Source organism: Perognathus longimembris, chromosome 7, assembly GCF_023159225.1.
Source record: "Perognathus longimembris pacificus isolate PPM17 chromosome 7, ASM2315922v1, whole genome shotgun sequence".
Taxonomy (NCBI): Eukaryota; Metazoa; Chordata; class Mammalia; order Rodentia; family Heteromyidae; genus Perognathus; species Perognathus longimembris.
The window spans coordinates 55,615,136-55,635,751 of record NC_063167.1 but is presented as its reverse complement, the minus strand read 5'-3'; the positions used below and the strand labels follow the sequence as shown (position 1 = coordinate 55,635,751).

General features: G+C 35.6%; 1 protein-coding gene across 3 annotated transcripts in view; it reads right to left on the bottom strand.

Annotated features, from left to right (window-relative positions):
* Window positions 1-890: 890 nt before the first annotated feature.
* The window catches only part of Dnajb4 (DnaJ heat shock protein family (Hsp40) member B4), a 36,372-nt gene continuing 16,646 nt past the window's right edge, over window positions 891-20,616 (bottom strand). For 2 of the 3 annotated variants that reach the window (XM_048351639.1, XM_048351638.1), the window contains exons 2-4: window positions 11,742-11,983; window positions 3,501-4,072; window positions 891-2,174 (exon numbers count right to left, since the gene is read on the bottom strand). In XM_048351639.1, coding sequence (XP_048207596.1) covers window positions 1,941-2,174; window positions 3,501-4,072; window positions 11,742-11,952 — 1,017 coding nt within the window. In that variant the 5' untranslated portion in view covers window positions 11,953-11,983 and the 3' untranslated portion in view covers window positions 891-1,940. Of the gene's footprint in view, window positions 2,175-3,500; window positions 4,073-11,741; window positions 12,165-20,616 lie in introns of those variants that run through there. The other variant, XM_048351637.1, reaches the window with a different exon arrangement.

Here is a 20,616-nt window from a genome sequence, read left to right as displayed (position 1 = left end):
ATACCCTATCTTAAAAGCAGAATAAAAACAAATAAGCAAAAAGTCAGAGTCCAAGGCCCTGAGTTCAATCCTTAGTTGCACACATGCAACTATACTTTGATTCCTTTCATAGAAAATAGCCAATGTAAACAAATGCATCACATAGATTAATTTTTCAGAGGATAGAAGGAATGAGTAGGAAGTGACTGCTAACACACACTGTTCTTTTTGGAATGATAAAATACTCTGGAATTAGGCAATGGAGATGACTGCATAATTCAGTGTACATTCTAAAGCTACTAAATTGTGAAGCTTAAAATGGTAAACGGCTGAGCGCCAGTGAGTCACCCCTGTAATCCTAGCTACTCAGGAGGCTGAGATCTCAGAAGCACAGTCCAAAGTCTGTGAGACTCTTATCTCTAATCAACCACCAAAAAGCCAAAAGTAGAGCTGTGGCTCAGGTGGTAAAGCACTAGCCATGAGCACAAAAGCTCAGGGACAGAACCCAGGCCCTGAGTTTAAGCCCCAGGACACTAGCACACATGCACGTGCACACAGACACACACACACACAGAGTAAAATAAGGTTTGGGGTACAGTTCTGTAGTTGAATGAGTGTTTAGTACTCTATAATACGTGATATGTCAATAAAGCTATAATCTAAAAACTGTTGAGTTTCTAAGATTTCATATTCTACTGAAAATGTTATAGGACCCAGTAAACCAGTATACCCTATACTCTGTATACCCAGTATATACCGTGTATGTGAGAGTACCCAGTATATACCGTGTATGTGAGAGTAAGAGATAGAGAAAGAAGAGAAAGATAAGAGCAAATTATTCTAGAAGTGTTTTTTTAACCAAAAACTGTTTCAAAACATCATTTTAATAGTTATTAAGCAGAAGACAAAAACATTTTTAAATGTAAATATATTTAAAAAATTAAAACACCTAAGAAATGCAATCTATACACATGAAAAAGTAAAGTATTTATATGCATTATAAGTAGTAGCAATATTATCCATAAGCAGCAGTTAGTGTTCTTTTCCCTATATTTTGTTTAACACCATAGTGGTAGTTCATTAATTTTAGGGAAATTACATAAGATACATATGCATATTGTAACTGACAGAAGACTGTGTAATTGGAAAATTCCAAAAAATAATAGTACTTTTCTAAAACCACATTTATTATTAAACAATTTATTTTAAACTAGTGGATAATAAAATGAGCCTATAATTTATTAAGTCCAAGATATATATAATCAACTTGCACAAAATTACATATGGCATTTTAAAAAGTCTATTTCTAAAATATCAGTAATTCAGGCTATTGGGATTTCCACAGGAGATAATTTGCCATATTTATTTTTATGAAGAAAAGGTCTGCTTTAAGAAAATTACAGCTATGTTATTAAGAAATGCTACAGCATACTTTAAAAATCAAAATGGTGAAACATGTGTATCAGTATATTCTTTTATCGGTACCAGACGGATAACAGCATCTCAGAATATGATTTCAGTCTAACAATCACATTTCCAAATTACTTGGGCCTTTATTCTTTATACGTTACATGTATACCTTAGTGAAGAATTTTAATATCCATTATGGGAACCTATCATTGTGAGCATCTAATGATGTAAGAAATAAAGCATTTGGGTTGTCTAGTACTTTACCACAAATATAACTACTAACTCTACAAAATTAACTTTTACACATAAGCAAAATACTAAAAATTTCTGGTTTAGGAGAAAAGAAATAAAATATAGTGAATGGTTATCACTTTATCTCTAACTGTAAAAATCCCTTTTGCCTATATATTTGACCCGTCTTTATTCATGCAATTTAAGAGCCCTCAAAAGAATTTACACATCTTTATACAGAATTCACATCTATATCAGTAAACTGCCAGTCTCTATATTTTCAGTGTCTTATCAAAATATGGATAACAAAGTTCTTCACTCTATGAGGCAGGAAGATGTTTCCTAAGAATTTCTTTGGATGATGAAGATATAGTATCTGGGAAGGACACATCAAATTCTATTAGAAGATCACCACGTTGGTCAGGATTTTTTGGAAATGGCAGCCCATATCCAATAATTCTTCTCCTCATTCCAGGTTTCACAATATCACTTATTGACATAGGTATGTTTCTTCCATCCATTGTTGGCACATTAATTGAGCAACCACATAATGCCTAAAATGGGTCAAATAAAAAAATCAAATTCCAAAGCTTAGAAATATAAGTAAAAATACTGCTAGGTGGTAAGGGATAATACTATTAATGTTAATATTAACCTACAAAAAACAATAATTTTAACATTTCTTCCCTTTTTGAAAAATCCTTTCAGGAAATACATTAAGAAATATCACAAAAGAAAAAGGAAGGAAAAGGAAGAGAAGAAAAAGAAAAGTAAAGGAGATCTTCCACAATGTCTTGGAATGAAATGAAATATTCAAGACTGGGGGCTGGGGATATGGCCTAGTGGCAAGAGCACTTGCCTCATAAACTTGAAGCCCTGGGTTTGATTCCCCAGCACCACATATACAGAAAATGGCCAGAAGTGGCGCTGTGGCTCAAGTGGCAGAGTGCTAGCCTTGAGCAAAGAGAAGCCAGGGACAGTGCTCAGGCCCTGAGTCCAAGGCCCAGGACTGGCAAAAAAAAAAAAAAAAAAAAAAAAAAAAAATTCAAGACTTAGGAACTGCAGTAAGAGAAATTTAAAACTGGAAACTTCACAGTAATTGCACTACTACTACTTATCTGGAAAACTATTAAACATGTTTGTTTTAGACAACAAATGTTTACAAAGTGCCACACAATTCCTGACATGAACCAAGACCTCAAAACAAGGAATGCATAAGGAAGTCACAGAAACATACACACAAACTCTCAATTATAATACAGTGTTGGGACAGAGGGTGACAGAGATCTTTTGTGAAATAAAAGGTACCTGCATTATCCCTTTACCTTCTGGGAAAAGAGAATGCTTGAGCCAAGCACTGGACTAGTAGGTATGGGGCAAGTTAAAGAACAATAATGTTCCAAAGAGTTCAGACAAAGAAACAGAATTATGTAAGATGATACTAGCACCAATTCAGGGAAAAGAAAAATTTTAGGGGGTAGAAATCAAATTTCTCCACTTTATTTCAAATGTAAATTTTTACAGAAGAGGCTAGATAGAACCTTTACTGCAATTAAAGATTTAATTTCTGTAAATTAAATTCTGTAAATATTGTAAAATTAAAGAATTTTAAGTGCAGGACTGATATGGTCACATTTCATGGTTTATAACTGAATTTAAGAACTGGTACCATTTACTCTAATATTAACATTTAAATTGTTAATATAAGAAGTAAACCTAGAGTGTATAATGTAAATGGCAATCATGAAAAAAATAGTACTTCCTCAGAGAATTGATAAAATAATGTACAGTTGGCTCTTAGGTTCCTACTCAGATAATTCCCTAAGATTAATCAGCTGCATAAATCTATTTGTTCTCAAGACTAGTTAATACTAACTTACCTCCCGTAAACTAATTTTAGCAGTATAAATTATATTTGATCCATCTCTTTTAAATTTGGGGTGATCTTTGTCTTTAATAACAAAAACAATGTCTGCTGGAATATTATTTGGTGTTTCATCTCCTTCCTTTGGAAAAGTAATTTTGGTGCCTTCTTTCCACCCTTTTTTAATCTCAATGGTGAGAATTTTGTCCTCAGTTCTGTAACTCCTCCCATCAGGATTTAATCTTTTTCGAGAAATCTTCATCCGTTTGGTACAACCACTATATATTTCTTCAAGCGACACTCTAAGTTCATGAATAACTGGAGGATCTTGTTTGACACGGGATGGCCCCACAGAATTCCTGTCTCTTGGATATCCATTCATGCTGAATCCAAAGGCACCAAAAGGGTCTCCATCTATTTCCATCTCTTCAGTATCTCTACCACCAGCAGCCATTCGTCTTCCAAAGAAAATTTCAAATGGGTTGGAACCTCCAAAAAATGCTGCAAAAGTGGCATGAGGGTCTCCATGGAAGGTGTACCGGAAGGTACCTCCTTGTCCATCAGCACCTCCTGCTCCTCCTTTTAACCCTAAGATATAATCATTAGATTAGAAAAGAAAAAGAAACAAAAAGTTTGCAAGACTTGACAGTTAAACTTTCAAAAATAATAGGCTTTCCTAATGAACTTTGGCCAAGTTAGGTTGTAATTATTAGTAATGAAGAAAGGTCATTATAACTAACTCCAAAACAGCTATATGGTTTCTCACAAACCACTGTTAAATTAAATGTTAACTCTCAAATATTAGCTTTACCTCCCAGCCAGGTGCCAGTGGATCATGCCTGTAATCATCCAATTATCCACCAAAAGATGTGAAGCTGTGGCTCAAGTGGCGAGCAACTAGCCTCAAGCAAAAAAGCTCAGGGACAGTGTCCAGGCCCTGAGTTCAAGTCCCAGGATAGGCACCCCCCCAAAAAAAAAGTTCCTCGGAATCCTTAGCATTAATAATTTACTTCCAAATCTTTGTTTCATAGTAATTAAAAATAAATAAAATAAAATTGAGTCTTTTATCTTATAAACTACTAGTTGGCATACTGAAATATATAAATTTAAGTTTTTTAAAGATGTCACTGGAAGCCAAGCACTAATACAGCTCATGCCTGTAATTTTAGCTATTCAGCAGGCTGAGATCTGAGGATCAAGGTTCAAAGTCATCCCAGTCAAGAAAAATCCGTAAATTAAAAATTGAATTAACCACTAAAAAGCCAAAAGTAGAGCTGTGGATCAAGTGGTAGAGTACCAGCCTTGAATGAAAAAGCTAAAGAACAGTACTCAGGCTCTGCATTCAAGCCTTAATACTGGACATAAAAAAAAAAAGAAGGAAGATGTCAGCTGAAAAACTTCAATTATCAATACAGAATCTAACTTTTAAATTTAATATTTTAAAATTAGCGTACACTATTAGGATGAGGGGGTTTAATTGGAATAATCACATGGATGTAAACAGTATGCTGTGAACAAGTTCATCCCTTCTATTATACATAATTTAAATCTTTTAAGTACCATTACAATCAAACCCACAATCAAGAATATGTAAAGCCATATTCATACTACATAAATATTCAGGCCATCTTTTACTGTTTAAGAATTAAATAAAACTTGCTGTGGCAAAAAGGAAAAATCCTAACGAGGATATACAGAGGAAAAACAAATTTAAATATTAAAATAGCCATTCTCAATATAGATGTAAACTTTCTAGGGATACAATGCATCAGAGCACTAATTCAAAGCTTATAAAAACAAAACTGAAGCTAGGTCCACTCTGGAGGTACAGAATCAGGAGGATCTAGTTTGAGGCCAGTCTAGGCAAAAAGCGAGACACCATCTTAACCAATAAAATGGGCATGGTGGTATGTGCCTGTCATTCTGACTACATAGGAGGCAGAAGTAAAGAAGACATTGGTGCAGCCTAGCTTGGGCATAAACATGAGATCCTACCCCAATAGTAATGAAAGCAAAAACTTGCTAAAATCGTGGATCAAGTGGTTGGTTGGCTGCCTAACAAGAATAAGTCCCTAACTTCAAAACCCCATGTCACCAAGGGGGAAAAAAAAAAAAAAAAAAACTGAAATCAAGAGATGTAATCCTTGAGACTGCTTACTCTGTTGTGGTATGTAAAGTAGCATTTCCTACTGTGTACCAAGGAAAGGCTCTAACACTCTCAAAATAACAGTATAGTAATTTAGTGATGGTTTTATGGTCAGTGTTCAAATGGATTTAATTTTATATACAATTAACAAAATTGCTTAGAGCCTTAGGTGAATTCCTTTTAAAGCAAACAGGAAGAAAACCTAAATTATAAAACTGAACATTTTGAAGAGTTTAAACTAGGAGATCCATATATACCTAACAGCAGGTAATTTAAGGGGCAATAAATGCATATATTTTTGCATTGCTCAAACATCTAGGGCTGAAAAGGCTAATGAGCAATCGTGTTTATTGAATAAATAGAATTCTTAAAGTCCTAAACAAAAACTTAAAAAAAATCTATTAAGTATCCATATAGAGAAAACAAAGCAAAAACAATCCCATTATACATATACAATAATTTAAAATTCCAGGGGCTGGGAATATGGCCTAGTGGCAAGAGTGCTTGCCTCGTAAAATTCCAATGTACATAATTTTTTGTTTTCAAGACTTAGTTTTATATATTTCTTACTGTGTATTTAGCTTCTTCCATGAAAAATACATATGTATTATATAACATCTAACAGCCTCAAGTGATGTCTAAATTTTTACTTTTTTCTATTAATATCTGAAGAGAACAAGAGACCTAAAAATCTGACTTGTCAAAATACATATATTGAATGATATATGTACAATATCCAGTAAGTGTTAGGGAAATTCCTTATAAAAATAAATGACAGCCAGGAACTTGGTGGCTTACCCCCATAATCCTAGCTATTCAGGAGGCTGAGATCTGAGGATCCTAGTTCAAAGCCAGCCAAGCAGGAAAATCTGTGAGACTTTCATTTCTAATTAACCACCAAGAAGCCAGAAGTGAAGCTGTGGCTCAAGTGGTAGCCTTGAGCAAAAAAAAAAAAAAAAAGCTTAGAACAGCAACCTTGAGTTCAAGCCCCAGTTCAAGCCCCTTTCCCAAAAGAACAGTTTCAGTAATGACTTGAAAAAAATCTAATCAAAATTCACAATATTATAATATGACATGAATTATTATACAGGCATCAATTGTATTGTCTTAGCACTTGAAATATAATAAGAATGTCTTCATTCTTATTATGTGGATTTATTATGTGGATAATTCTAGGTAAGAGTCTCATAGACTTTCCTACCCCAGCTGGCTTCAAACCATTCCTCAGATCTCAGCCTCCTGAGTAGCTAGGATTACAGGCATGAACCACTAGAGCCTGCTAATTCTTAATTACATATAAGTAGGACAAGGTAGTTTTTCATATTTAACTACATTCCTTCTATCCAAAATGTTTCCTAGACACCATCATTACGTTGTGTGATCAGGAAATACACTCTAGAATAAAACTTAAATATTTTAATAATCGACATTATTAAAAAGCAATATTGGGGCTGGGATTGTGGCTTTGTGGCAGAGTGCTTGCCTAGCATGGAAGAAATCCTGGGTTTGATTCCTAAGTACCACATACACAGAAAAAGCCACAAGTGACACTGTGACTCAAGTGATAGAGAGCTATCCTTGAGCAAAAAAACTCATGGACAGTGCCCAGGCCCTGAGTGCAAGCCCCAGGATTGGGGAGAGGAAAGCAATATTAAATTGTTTTAAAAAATTTTTAAGTTATTGGAAACAATTATTTTTAAATGTTTAAATTATTAACAAATCAATCCACCCCAACTTGTGATCCAGAAAAAATATATATTTGTTGCATACCGCCCATAGGAATGACTTGGGCTAACTAGTTAACTTGACTAGAAGTTTATTAAAAAAAAAAAAAAAAAGCACTAGAAAAGAACTAGGTTTTTAAAGAAAAAAATCAATAAAGGCACATTAATAACTCTAAGAAAACCTAATGTAAAATCCAGATTTATGGCATGACTTCAGAGAGTTATAGAATGAGATTCTTTACATTTACTTCACAAAATTTCAATTGACTTTCATATTTTTAGAACACAGAGAGCTCACTGATTAAATATATAAACTAAGAGGAGCAAACACATAGAAATTAACATGCTGAATAAAGTTTGCTCACTACCTTTAAACACTACCTTTCAGTAGCTGAAAAATTATTGACTAAACAATAAGCAATATAATAAGGACAGCACAAACAAAAAGAAATGCTAGGGAGCTAGAGTAAATGAGGATGTATGTAAAAAATTAATCCTTTAATACAAATTTCTATTCACATGCAGTGATCATTCAGAAATAAACGTAAAACTTTTGGTGAAGGCAAAATCCAATTTTAAATGTCTGTGGTTCATGGTTTTTGTTTCTGAAATGGAGAAAATTTGTTTTCTTAAAAACAGATTGTTTAGCCATTTGTAAACATGGAATTCAATTATAGTAAATTTATAGAGTTGTACAACCATCACCAAAATCCATGTATGGAACATTTCCATCATTCCAGAGTTCTCTAGTTCTCATTTGTAACTAATTCTTATCCCTACCTCCAGCCTTTGAATTTCCCTCTTCTAGACATTTCATACAAATAGAATTATATAATATGCAATGTTTTATATATCTGAGTTCCTTCATTCAGCATACTTTGAGATTTATCCATGTTATAGCATATTTCACTAAATTGATCCCATTACATTAACTTATTCTACTTTATCCATACTAATTGGCAGTAGTTTTTAAATTGCTTTTAGTTTGGAGCCATTACAAATAAATGCTGCAATGAACACTCAGGTTCAAGTTATTGTGTGGGCACATTTTCTCTTTTATATATTTCTAGTAGTAGAATTGCTGTGTCATCTAGTAAGTTTAAAAGTTTGTAAAACTTTAAGAAAAAAAATTTTTTAGCCAGGTGCCAGTGGCTCCTGCCTGTAATTAATTAATCCTTGCTACTCAGAAAGGTGAGATCTGAGGAACTGGGTTTGAAGTCAGTCCAAGCATTAAAGTTCATGGCTTTTTTTTTGTGCTGGTCCTGGAGCTTGAACTTAGGATTTGGGCACTGTACCTGAGCTATTTCACTCAAGGCTAGTGCTCTACCACTGGAGCCACAGCGTGCGTGTGTGTGTGTGTATGTGTGCACTGTACCTGAGCTATTTCACTCAAGGCTAGTGCTCTACCACTGGAGCCACAGCGTGCGTGTGTGTGTGTGTGTATGTGTGCACTGTACCTGAGCTATTTCATTCAAGGCTAGTGCTCTACCACTGGAGCCACAGCGTGCGTGCGTGTGTGTGTGTGTGTGTGTGTGTGTGTGTGTGTTCTCAAGGACTTTTGCTGCCTGAACTGGCTTCTGAGATAGTCAGATCTCAGGATTATAGGCGTGAGCCACAACATGCCCCACTGAGACTCTTAACTCCAATTAACACCCAAAGTGGAGCTATGGCTCCAGTAGTAGTTTCAACCTTGAGTGAAAAACCTAAGGAACAATGGCCAGTCCCTGAATATAAGCCCCAGTACTGACATACACACAAAATTAAATTATTAGAGAATTTCATAATATTAACTGAATTAATAGTTCTCTTAATTCATAAATATATAAATTTAGCATTAACTCATACATTTCACAGGTCATGAATCTAGCCATTATTATTCCTTATTTCAAGTAAATTATTAGTGTCAGTGTTTTATTGCGATTGGAGAAACTTAAGGAACCAACATTGCATATGCAGGCACAGAACAAAGCTAAGAGAAAAAAAGGTTTTCCCACACTCTCATAGTGAATCTACAAATTTTGGGGGTTGTTTATTTGTTGTTTTTGGAAGTGTGTGTGTGTGTGTGTGTGTGTGCGCACACGCACATGCCAGTGCTCCGGCTTGAACTCGGGCCTGGGCACTGGGCTTCTTTTGCTCAAGACTAGCACTCTAACACTTGGGCCAAAACTCCATTTCTGCCTTTTTTTTTTTTTTTTTAGTTTATTGGAGAGAGGAATCTCGCAGACTTTCCAGCCCAGCTGGCTTTGAACCTCAATCCTCAGATCTCAGTTTCCTGAATAACCATGATTACAGGAATGAGCCACTAGTATCCAGCTTGTTTTTTGTTTTGGGTTTTTTTTTTTTTTAAGGGACATACAAGGGATTGAACCCAGTGTCTCCACAAGACAGATTAAGTGCTGTTCTTTAAATGGAATTTTGTTTTGCTTTGTTTTGAAGAATTTATGAGATACTCAGAATAAAGGGCAACACAAGGATTCTGGGTATATAGGTGACACTGAATTTTTTTTTTTAATTCACTCACTGGTAATGACCAGTAAACATCAAACTAGAGGAAAAAAGCATTTTAAGAAAGCATTTTAGGGGCTGAAAATATGGCCTAGTGGCAAGAGTGCTTGCCTCGTATAGATGAAGCCCTGGGTTCAATTCCTCAGCACCACATATATAGAAAACAGCCAGAAGTGGTACTGTGGCTCAAGTGGCAGAGTGCTAGCCTTGAGCAAAAAGAAGCCAGGGACAGTGCTGCTCAGGCCCTGAGTCCAAGGCCCAGGATTGGCAAAAAAAAAAAAGCATTTTAAAAATGTAATGTTAAACCAAGAAAAATGTAAATTTGAAGACAATTATCCTTAATAAACCTGAATCCTGAGAAACCAAAATGATAGGGCCAAATACATTACTTTAAAACAGTGGATATCTGTTTGTTTTTTCCATGAGAATTTATATTATCACCCATGATTATGGATTTCTTTACACAGTTACAAACTAAACCTTTTATGATGAGTAGTCAATTACAGTACATCTCAAAATTCTACTTAGGTTTGGAGATAAACCAAATGATGATATTCTTAATAGTTTAGCCATGGGGAACATACAAAATTTAAGTACTTATCATTTGCCTTCTTCAGCATTTATTTTGTAAGGATCTGGCATTGCAGATTCCCACTGTAACATAAACTTAACTCCTCAAAGATTATAAGGAGTCGGGGGAGGAAGGGAATAACCAAACTCTCCATACACAGTCATCCTCTAATTTGCTTCATCAAACTGAGTAGTCATTGTTTGACTCAATTTTCAGAATATACTTCTATTATCAATTTTTTATTTTTAAATGCATTGAACAAAGCAAAGAGATAACAAAAATGTCTTCACAGCTACAGTAACTTAAGAGACATTTGGGGGGAAAAAGAAAAAGTATCTTAGTCTTGATTTTAAAATTGGAAAATCCTAGGGCCTATAGGAATTTATTGTTGTTAATTAGTAATTTAAGATAGTCTTACTCTAAGGCTATATGTATATGAAGATGGTAGACAAATTTGATTAAAAATTCTGAATGATAAGAGAAGATTCTTAAATTACCCCAATATGTTCACTAGTTTCTAGTATCACAATGCAAGAAAGCAAAGTATGCCTGGGAGGAAAAAAAAAGTTGTCATGCTTTCCTCTATACCTAGATAGTCAAATTTCAAAAGGAACAGTTACCTTTAAAATAAAACCAGCAATTGTTCTAACTAGGTAGCCATTTTAGGTCAAAAACTGTATTTCTAAGATCTCATTTTCTTGGCACACAGTTACTGTTTACAATTGAGTTAAAAACTTGTTCTGGTATTTTATGACATCAGGAAAATTCTTTCCTCTCCAGGCAGACTGCCAAAAACAACTAGAAGCTAAATGCCTGTGCTTCTGCTTCTAAGACAGATGATTCTGTCTTGTTCAGAAAACAAGCTTTGCTCTAAAAAGGGGAAAAAAAATCTTTTTTGTTTTTGTGAATAAAGTATAAGCTACCCAGAATTTGAATTGAAATGACTGAAGATTCTCAATTCTGGCAGAAAATTAATTAGAAAACAGGTTGCATAAGACTTCTGACACCATTCATGGGTATGGAAATTTAAGGTGTTTTTTTAAAAAATATACAAAATGCTAACAAGTAAATCTCATGGTAGAAATGGGTAATGCAAACCAGTTAAAATTCCCTCAAAGCTAAATAAGAACATTTCATTCATAGATATGTATTACTCAAACAATCATAGATGAGAGCTTATTTTTACTTTTTATTTGCTTTCTTTTCTGAGATGTCTTAGAATCTAATTTAATGAAAATCAAAAGGTTGAGGAGGGAAAAAAAAAAGAAACAGAGCCAAAGAGGGACAGAAAGAAATAAACAGAGTACTTACCTTCCTCCCCAAACTGATCATATATTTCTCTCTTTTTAGGATCACTCAATACTTCATAAGCTTCTGCAACCTCTTTAAATTTTTCCTCTGCCTGAGGGGATTTGTTCTTGTCCGGATGAAATTTGAGGGCTTGTTTTCTGTAAGCCTTTTTAATATCTTCATCTGAAGCTCCTTTTTCAATTCCCAAAATGCCATAATAGTCTTTCCCCATTTCGAATGCCTTGAAGTAAACTTAGATTTCCCTTTGTAAAAGAAAACAGGGTCCCACTCTTAGCAAGACAATGATTCTGAGAAAAAGCAAGCGTAGTATTTTAAAAGTTAAAGCAAATTAGCAATTCAGCCTAGCTGCCTTTAAGGCAGTGAGCAGACAGCGTCTCCGCGCTTGATTCCTTCCCAACAACTCACACACAGATAAATATACACTACACCAGAGACGGCCTCCTTCTAGATCCTCCCATTTTCACTACGTGTCTCCGTACTTTCTAGAACAGCAAATGCTAATGGACGTCACTTTCCCAGCTGCCTCCAGTCAAAGTACTGAGCTATGTTTACTCCTCCTCCTTGATTAACTATTCATTTTCCTTCTAGTCTACCATTCTTATTTCCTATTTAAGAAACCAGCATGTCAGCACATAATGTAATAATTATATATTTACCCCACTGGAAGTAAAAAAGCAACAAAAATAACTATTATAGTCATTAAGCAGCTTACATTAAATTCTGTTACCAAGTTTTTGTACAATTAATGCCTGGAATTGGGCTGGGAATGTGGCTCACTGGAATGCTTGCCTAGCTAGCTAGCATGCATGAAGCCCTGGGTTCAATTCCTTAGTACTATACAAACAGAAAAAGCTGGAAATGGTGTTGTGGCTCAAGTGGTAAAGCACTAGCCTTGAGCAAAAGAAGCTCAGAGACTGTGCCCAGGCCCTGAGTTCAAGCCCCAGGATGGGGGAGGAGGTGGCTTCAATTTATTTTCGGTATTTTAATTTCAACTTATTTAATTATAAAATATGCAATATTGAAATATGAGATGTTTAAATCAGGAATTTCAACTAATTCGTCATTTTCAAAATTCCGGGGCTGGGGGTGGGAAGCAGGCTCTATCAGCAATGTGAGAAAGTCAAATTTCACTATCTTTTTCTTTTTAAAAAAATTGTTATGTCTCATATTTATTCAAATTATGTTGCATGGGAAAATGTAGGCATCTGAAGGTATGTAAATCTAAATGCTTTTATTTAAACTTAATTAAAAAACAAGATTGCAGCATATACTCTTAAAAACCTTCATAGAAAAAGGATTAGGAGAGGCTGGGAATATGGCCTAGTGGTAAAGTGCTTGCCTAGTATACATGAAGCCTTGGGTTCATTTCCTGAGCACCACATAAACAGAAAAAGCTGGAAGCGGCGCTGTGGCTCAAAAGTTAGAGTGCTAGCCTTGAGCAAAAAGAAGCCAGGGACAGGGTTCAGGCCCTCAGTCCAAACCAAATAAATAAAAGAATGAATGAATGAATAAATGGATGAGTGAATGAATGAGTGATATAAATACAATTTTAACTAGTGATTTTAAGTCCTTTCTAAAAAATTGGTGACACGAGAACATGGTAAATAGTTCTATATATAAGGGAATATCCCGGGGGGTGATTGAGAACAGCTATAGCCTGTTAATGTAATTTTATCAGGGAATTGATAAACTACTCCACACTTGTCAAAAGAATTGTCTTTGTGGTGATTAAAGACAATTAAAGCTTCTTTAAGGAAGTATAAAAAATAAATAAAATGAAACTTCAAAGTAAAAAAAAAAATTTTGGTGACATATGTAATGAATCTAGCCAACTAGTGTGCATTTATAAAAGCTTAGTGCCCAAATGGCATATTGAAATTCAAGTTACCTCAATTAAAACAGAATGAGACCACCACACCTATGGTTACTATTTACAGAGTTTTTGAACAACAAGAAAGTTAGGGAAAAAGCATTAAATTACAACATACTCATTCCTTGTAAGGCTTTAAGTGAGTGAACTTTAAATCTAGATATATTATTTAAAGGGGGTAGTAATAGTAAGAAATATTTCTTTCAAAACACATTTTCCTAATTATAAGTATATAATCATTGACAAGGATTTTGGAAACAAAAGAATAAAATAAAAATCATCCTATCAGATTTTGGTAATCCTTGTTAAATAATAGTTCACCTCCTAATCCTTTTTTTTTTTTTTTTTTTGCCAGTCCTGGGGCTTGAACTCAGGGCCTGAGCATTGTCCCTGGCTTCTTTATGCTCAAGGCTAGCACTCTGCCACTTGAGCCTCAGCTCCACTTCTGGCTTTTTCTATAAATGTGGTGCTCAGGAATCAAACCCAGGGATTCATGTATATGAGGCAAGTACTTTACCAGTAGGCCATATTCCCAGCCCCTCCTAATCCTTTTTCTATGAAGGTTTTTAAGAGTATATGCTGCAGTCTTGTTTTTTAATTAAGTTTAAATAAAAGCATTTAGTTTTACATACCTTCAGGTGCCTACATTTTCCCATACAACATAATTTCAATGAGTATGAGAAATACTTTTGATGTATTCTTATTCCCTGTATGGTTTTTTTTTTTTCCTTTTCCAGTCCTGGGGCTTGGGACTCAGGGCCTGATCATTGTCCCTGGCTTCTTTTTGGTCAAGGATAGCACTCTACCTCTTGAGCCACAACGCCACTTCCAGCTTTTTCTGTTTATGTGGTGCTCAGGAATCAACCCAGGCAAGGCAAGCACTCTACTGCTAAGCCATTCCCAGCCCTTTCTCATTTTCCAAGTCTTTCTCATTTCCCAGGCTTTCTCATTTTCAAATAATATTCTCATTTCTGTATTTGTTTTCCTTCAGTGCTAGAGGGAATCCTGAAGCCTGGACCTCACGCATTTATCTAAGCAAGTGCTATACTACTGACCCCTACCGAACCCATTTCCAATGTAACAATGGGGTGACAGAAAGAAAATGTCAAAAGTATTGTACTAAGCCCATACTGTAAATACCTCAATCTCTGTAAACTTGAAAAAAAAAAGTACTTCATGAGGAAATGAACATATATGTTGGAATATAATGAAAAGCTAATGGTCGTGTGTTAACTTTAACAAAATGAAAATATCTATTTCATGTGCCAGCAATGATGATTCAGCACTTCTTTCTGAACAGTACATCTTTGCATATTTTAACAGCTATGACTTCTTATTTCTCAAAATTCTAATTCTACTTTATGAACACCTTGGAATTTGAAATTTATAACACCTGTTTAGGCTTCTATATGTTCAGGGGCTTATAAGTTAGCATATCTTTTAGCCTCATTAAAAAATATCAATGTCAAAAGATTCTTTTCAAAACCAAAACCTCCAAGAAAATGTCAACATCAAAAGTCACTGAAAGACTACTACTTATAAAAAAAAAAAAAAAAAAAAAAAAACATAGCGTCAGCTGGCCACTACTGAGCTCACTACTATAATCCTAGCAACTAAGAAAGCTGAAATCTGAGGATCACAGAAGCCAGGCAGGCGGGAAAAGTCTATGAGATTCTTATCTTCAGTAAAGTAGCAAAAAAGCCTGTAGAGCTGTGGGTCAAGTGGTGGAGCACTAGTCTTGAGCAAAAAACAAACAAACAACTCAGGGATAGCAGCCAGGTCCAAGTTCAAGCCCCAGAATTGGCATGCCTCCCCTCCCCCGAGGCACTGTACTCTTGCATTCTCTTTTCCATATTGAGCTGTCCCCTCTAGTATGTTGAAAATCCATTACACAATGCGTGTACATTTAATTTTGGTGATCATGAATTGAATGAGAAGAATACGATATTTTGTTGTTGTTGCTATTGTGAAGGGAACTGTCATCTCTACAAATACCTATAACAAAAACAGGAAGTCTGTAAAGGAGACAATACAGGGGTATTGTACAAAACTTAATAAATGCTTTATAAAGTATGAACAACAGCAACATAAAAGAGTTAGGGGCATGTTGCACTGGCATGGTGTCTGCCTAGCATGTGCGAGGCCCTGGGGTCTATCCCTAGTACCCTGAAAACAAATCAAAACAAATGAATTTTTAAAATAAACAAAAACAAGGCTATAAGCTACTTAAAACACTGTTGAGAAATTATATAACCCTTGCCTTTTATTTGAGATGAGGTCTAGCTGTATTATCCAGACTGGGGAAACTCGGGGGCTCAAATGATCCTCTTTTCTCAGATTCCTAAGTAGGGCCTGACTATATAGTAGATGCATGTAACATATTCAACTATATTCTTACATATTTGCTGTCACAGATATGTATACATGTGGCAGGAAGCATGAAGAAACCAAAAACTATCTAGGATTAGAACATAATATTTTTTTCTTAAAGGCTGCTGTATTTTTTTAACAAAATATAAAATTGTTTGTATTAAAAAAAATTATTAGCTGGGGACTGGTAGCTCATGCTAGTAATCCTAGCTACTGCAGAGGCTGAGAGCTGACAAGTTTGAAAGACTCAGATCTTCAATTAATCAGCAAAAAGCTGAGGGTATGTGTGTGTGGCTCAAATGGTAGAACATCAGCCTTGAGTGAAGAAGCCAAGTGAGACCACAGAGCACTAACACTAAACTGGAAGTGGAGCTATAGCTCAATGTGGTATTGCACTAGCCTTAAATAACAGGAGCACAGGGATAGCACCCAGGTGCTGAGTTCAAGCCCCACAACTGACAAAAAGAAAAAAGAAAAACCATAGCAGGCATGGTAGTGTACATAATGCCAATACTCTGCTGGTTAATGCAAGAGGGTTGAATTTGAGGCCAGCCTGAACTACATTTGCATGAGAAAGAAAGAAAAGAAAAAAAAGGGAGGTTTAAAAGACAAAAGGAAGGGCTGGGGATATGGCCTAGTGGCAAGAGTGCTTGCCTCACATACATGAAGCCCTGGGTTCGATTCCCCAGCACCACATATATAGAAAACGGCCAGAAGTGGCGCTGTGGCTCAAGTGGCAGAGTGCTAGCCTTGAGCAAAAAGAAGCCAGGGACAGTGCTCAGGCCCTGAGTTCAAGGCCCAGGACTGGCCAAAAAACAACAACAAAAGGAAGAGATGAGGGTATACAAGTAAGAAGACAGAGGCAATCTCCCCCCCCCTTTTAAATGTTTACAATGTACACGATTCAAGTTCTTTTACTGAGGTAAAGGTATTCATATCTTTGATTAAAACAAATTTTAAAGCAATGACTTTAATCTTTCTAACTATATCAGAAAAGTTGAAAATTCATTAAAATTAATAGCAACAAAGTTTTATGAATAATACATTAGAGGGAAATGTGTTACTATTTTATTAAGACATGGACCAGAGAACTAAAAATTCTAATGACATTTACACCATTTAGTAAAGCTTTCTAACTTGGAACATTATTATTTTTTGGAACATTATTTTTTTATAAACATAGAGAAAATTTTGTACAGAAGAATCCTTTTTTAAAGCAACTACAGTTGAAGAAAATATATTTAGATAATTACAGGTACTAAAAACAGCATTTAAACTAAAAAAAAATCACGTCATTCAACTAACATCATTTTTTACTTTTGACTTTCATTCATACCTAGTACAAATAAGTTTACTATTTTTGCTTCTGTTTTTTCTTTTTTTTTTGGCAGAACCAGGATTTGAATTCAAGGTCTCACAATTGCTAGGATGGCATGCTATCACTTGAGCCTTTTTTGTTTTTGTTTTTGTTTTTTGCCAGTCCTGGGGCTCGGACTCAGGGCCTGAGGACTGTCCCTGGCTTCTTTTTTTTTTTTTTTGCTCAAGGCTAGCACTCTGCCACTTGAGCCACAGCGCCACTTCTGGCCGTTTCCTGTATATGTGGTGCTGGGGAATTGAACCCAGGGCTTCATGGATACGAGCCAAGCACGCTTGCCACTAGGCCATATTCCCAGCCTTTGAAGCCATTTCTTTAGTTTAGCTTTAAGAGAGAGTCTTGTGGAGTTTTGTTTTGTTTGGCCAGTCCTGGGGCTTGGACTCAGGGCCTGAGCACTGTCCGTGGTTTCTTATTGCTCAAGGCTAGCATTCTACACCACTTGAGCCACAACGCCACTTCCAGCATTTTCTGTTTATGTGGTGCTGAGGAATCAAACCAAGGGCTTCATGCAAGCTAGGCAAGCACTCTTACCCCTAAAGCCACATTCCCAGCCCTTCTTGTGGACTTTTGTGTCCAGGCTGGCTTTGAAATTTGGTCCTCTAGATCTCTTTCTCCTGAAGTAGCTAAGATTACAGGTGTGAACCATAGATGCCCAGCAAGTTTTTTCTTTCAATTCACAAATAATTTCTCAGTCTCTTATAAATCGGTAAACACATATTAAGATGGATACCTTCTAAAACCTAAGGTGAAATTACTATTAAAATTCAGATCATGAAACCAGTATAGTATCTGAAATCCCAACATTTAGGCAGCTGAGGCAGGAGGATCACAAATTTGAGACCAGCCAGGGGAATACAGCAATATTCTATCTCAAATAAAGCAAAATTCAGGCTATCATTAAAATATTCTAGAGAAAAAAACAACTTACTTTTTCCTGACAATATTTAATTCATTTTCTGCCAATACTTAATTCTCTCTCTCTCTTTTTTTTTTTTTTTTGCCAGTCCTGGGGCTTGAACTCAGGATTTGAGCACTGTCTCTGAGCTGCTTGTGCTCAAGGCTAGCACTCTACCACTTGAGCCACAGTGCCACTTCAGCTTTTTTTATGTATGTGATACTGAGAAATCAAACCCAGGGCTTCATGCATGCTAGGCAAACACTCTACCACTAAGCCACATTCCCAGCCCCAATACTTAATTATTAAATGAGTGATATTCAGGCCTGAATTTTATGATTCATATTAGAAAATTATGACTTCCCTTCTGTACTACTACTTCCTTATCCAGGTATAAGTGGATAAACAGGTTGTTTTACACCTTTTATTTGACTATATAACCTCAAATACAAATATGTTCAGTGGATACTACTTTTGCCAAGTTGGCACTAGGTAAGTTGACAGTTTAGTAGTTAAAGACACAGATTTTAGAGCCAGACTTTCTTAGTTACTATGTGACTTGGGGCATTTTCTACACACCTGTTTCCCCACATGTCAAATGAACACTAATATCAGCTTTGTCAGATTGCTGTGAGGACTGAGGTAAATAAGTGATACAGAATATATGATTACTCCTTTAAGAAGTTTATATAAACTTTTAAACAAATTGATAAAATTTCTATACACATAGAGCTATCTGAAGATAACTGGAGTTCAGAAAAACTTTATGCTTAAGTTTTGTTTTGTTTCTTTTTGGGAGTACAGAATGGATTCACTCTGATATTAAATGTAATTTATTAAATGTTTACTTATTAATACTTAAACATTAACTGTTATTAAAATGTCTTTTAATAAACTTCCTAATAACAACTCTCAATACTATCTTTTACAAAAAGTCACTGAAAAGCTTAGTAGAAAATATAAACATACAGTCAGCTAATATACTTTCCTACCATTCTGGAATCACTTAAAATGTATGTGCATGTTGGAACTGGGGCTTGAACTCAGCGCCTCACACTCTTGTATGGCTTTTTCCTCTCAGGCTGGTGCTCTACCACTTGAGCCACATCTATACTTTTATCATATGCTGGTTAATTGGAGAAAAGTTCCTCAGACTTGCCTATCCTGGCTGGCTTCAAATCACAATCCTCAGATCTCAGCCTCTTCCAAGTAGATAGGATTACAGGCATAGTTATCTTGGGTCTTGATATACTGGTATTTGATTATGTAACTTTATGTTCAAAGACCACATAGCCTAAGACAGTGCTATGCAACAGAAATATAAAACAAGCCACAAATGCAAGCCATGAATATCAGTTAAATATTTGTATAGATTTTATTAAAAAGTAAAAATAAATCCATGTGAAATTAATTTTAATATTTTTATTTAACCCATTAAGCATAAGACATGATTATTGTAGCATGTAGTCAACATACAAATGACCAACCAGATTCTCTATTTCCTGTTTGTCAGTCTGTCAGTACTGAAGATTAAACTTGGGGCCTCTATAAAGTGTTCTAACCCTTAAAGCCATGTATGCTCCTACTCCTTTTGCTCTTTTATTTTAAAAGCATATATTAGTTGTATACAGTAATTTCACTGTGACATTTCAACACACGTATACAATGTATCCCAACCAATCTCATTACTTCTATCACTCAATTATCACATTCCTCTTCCTTAAAATTAATTAAAAATAACATATTTTTACTGTTTTATTTTCATATGCACAAATAAACAAAATTGACCATTCACTCCCAATCATTCTCTTCTTTATGCCTTCTTCCTCAAACTGTGCCTACACTCCCACCCCCCACCCCCAAAAAAGCCTGTAACTCCTCCTTTTGCTTTTTTGTAAGTTTTGGTTTTCCAGATATGGTCTCACACTAACTCTGCCAGAATCCTATGTCCACCTCCTGAGTAGGTGGGACCACAGATGTAGATTTTCATCATGTCCAGCTTGTTTTAAAATAGGGCCTCACTAATTTTTAGACTAAGCTGGCCTCAAATTATGATTCTCCTGTTTCCACTTTCAAAATTGCTGGATTACAGGCAGGTACCACCATATTTGACTCTTTAAATTCTTTTGGGAGGACTAAACCTTTGAAATTCAGTGTATATTTTATTTATTTTTTATTTTTTTATTTTTTGCCAGTCCTGGGGCTTGGACTCGGGGCCTGGGCACTGTCCCTGGCTTCTTTTTGCTCAAGGCTAGCACTTTGCCACTTGAACCACAGCGCCGCTTCCGGCCTTTTCTGTGTATGTGGTGCTGAGGAATCGAACCCAGGGCTTCATGCATGCTAGGCAAGCACTCTACCACTGAGC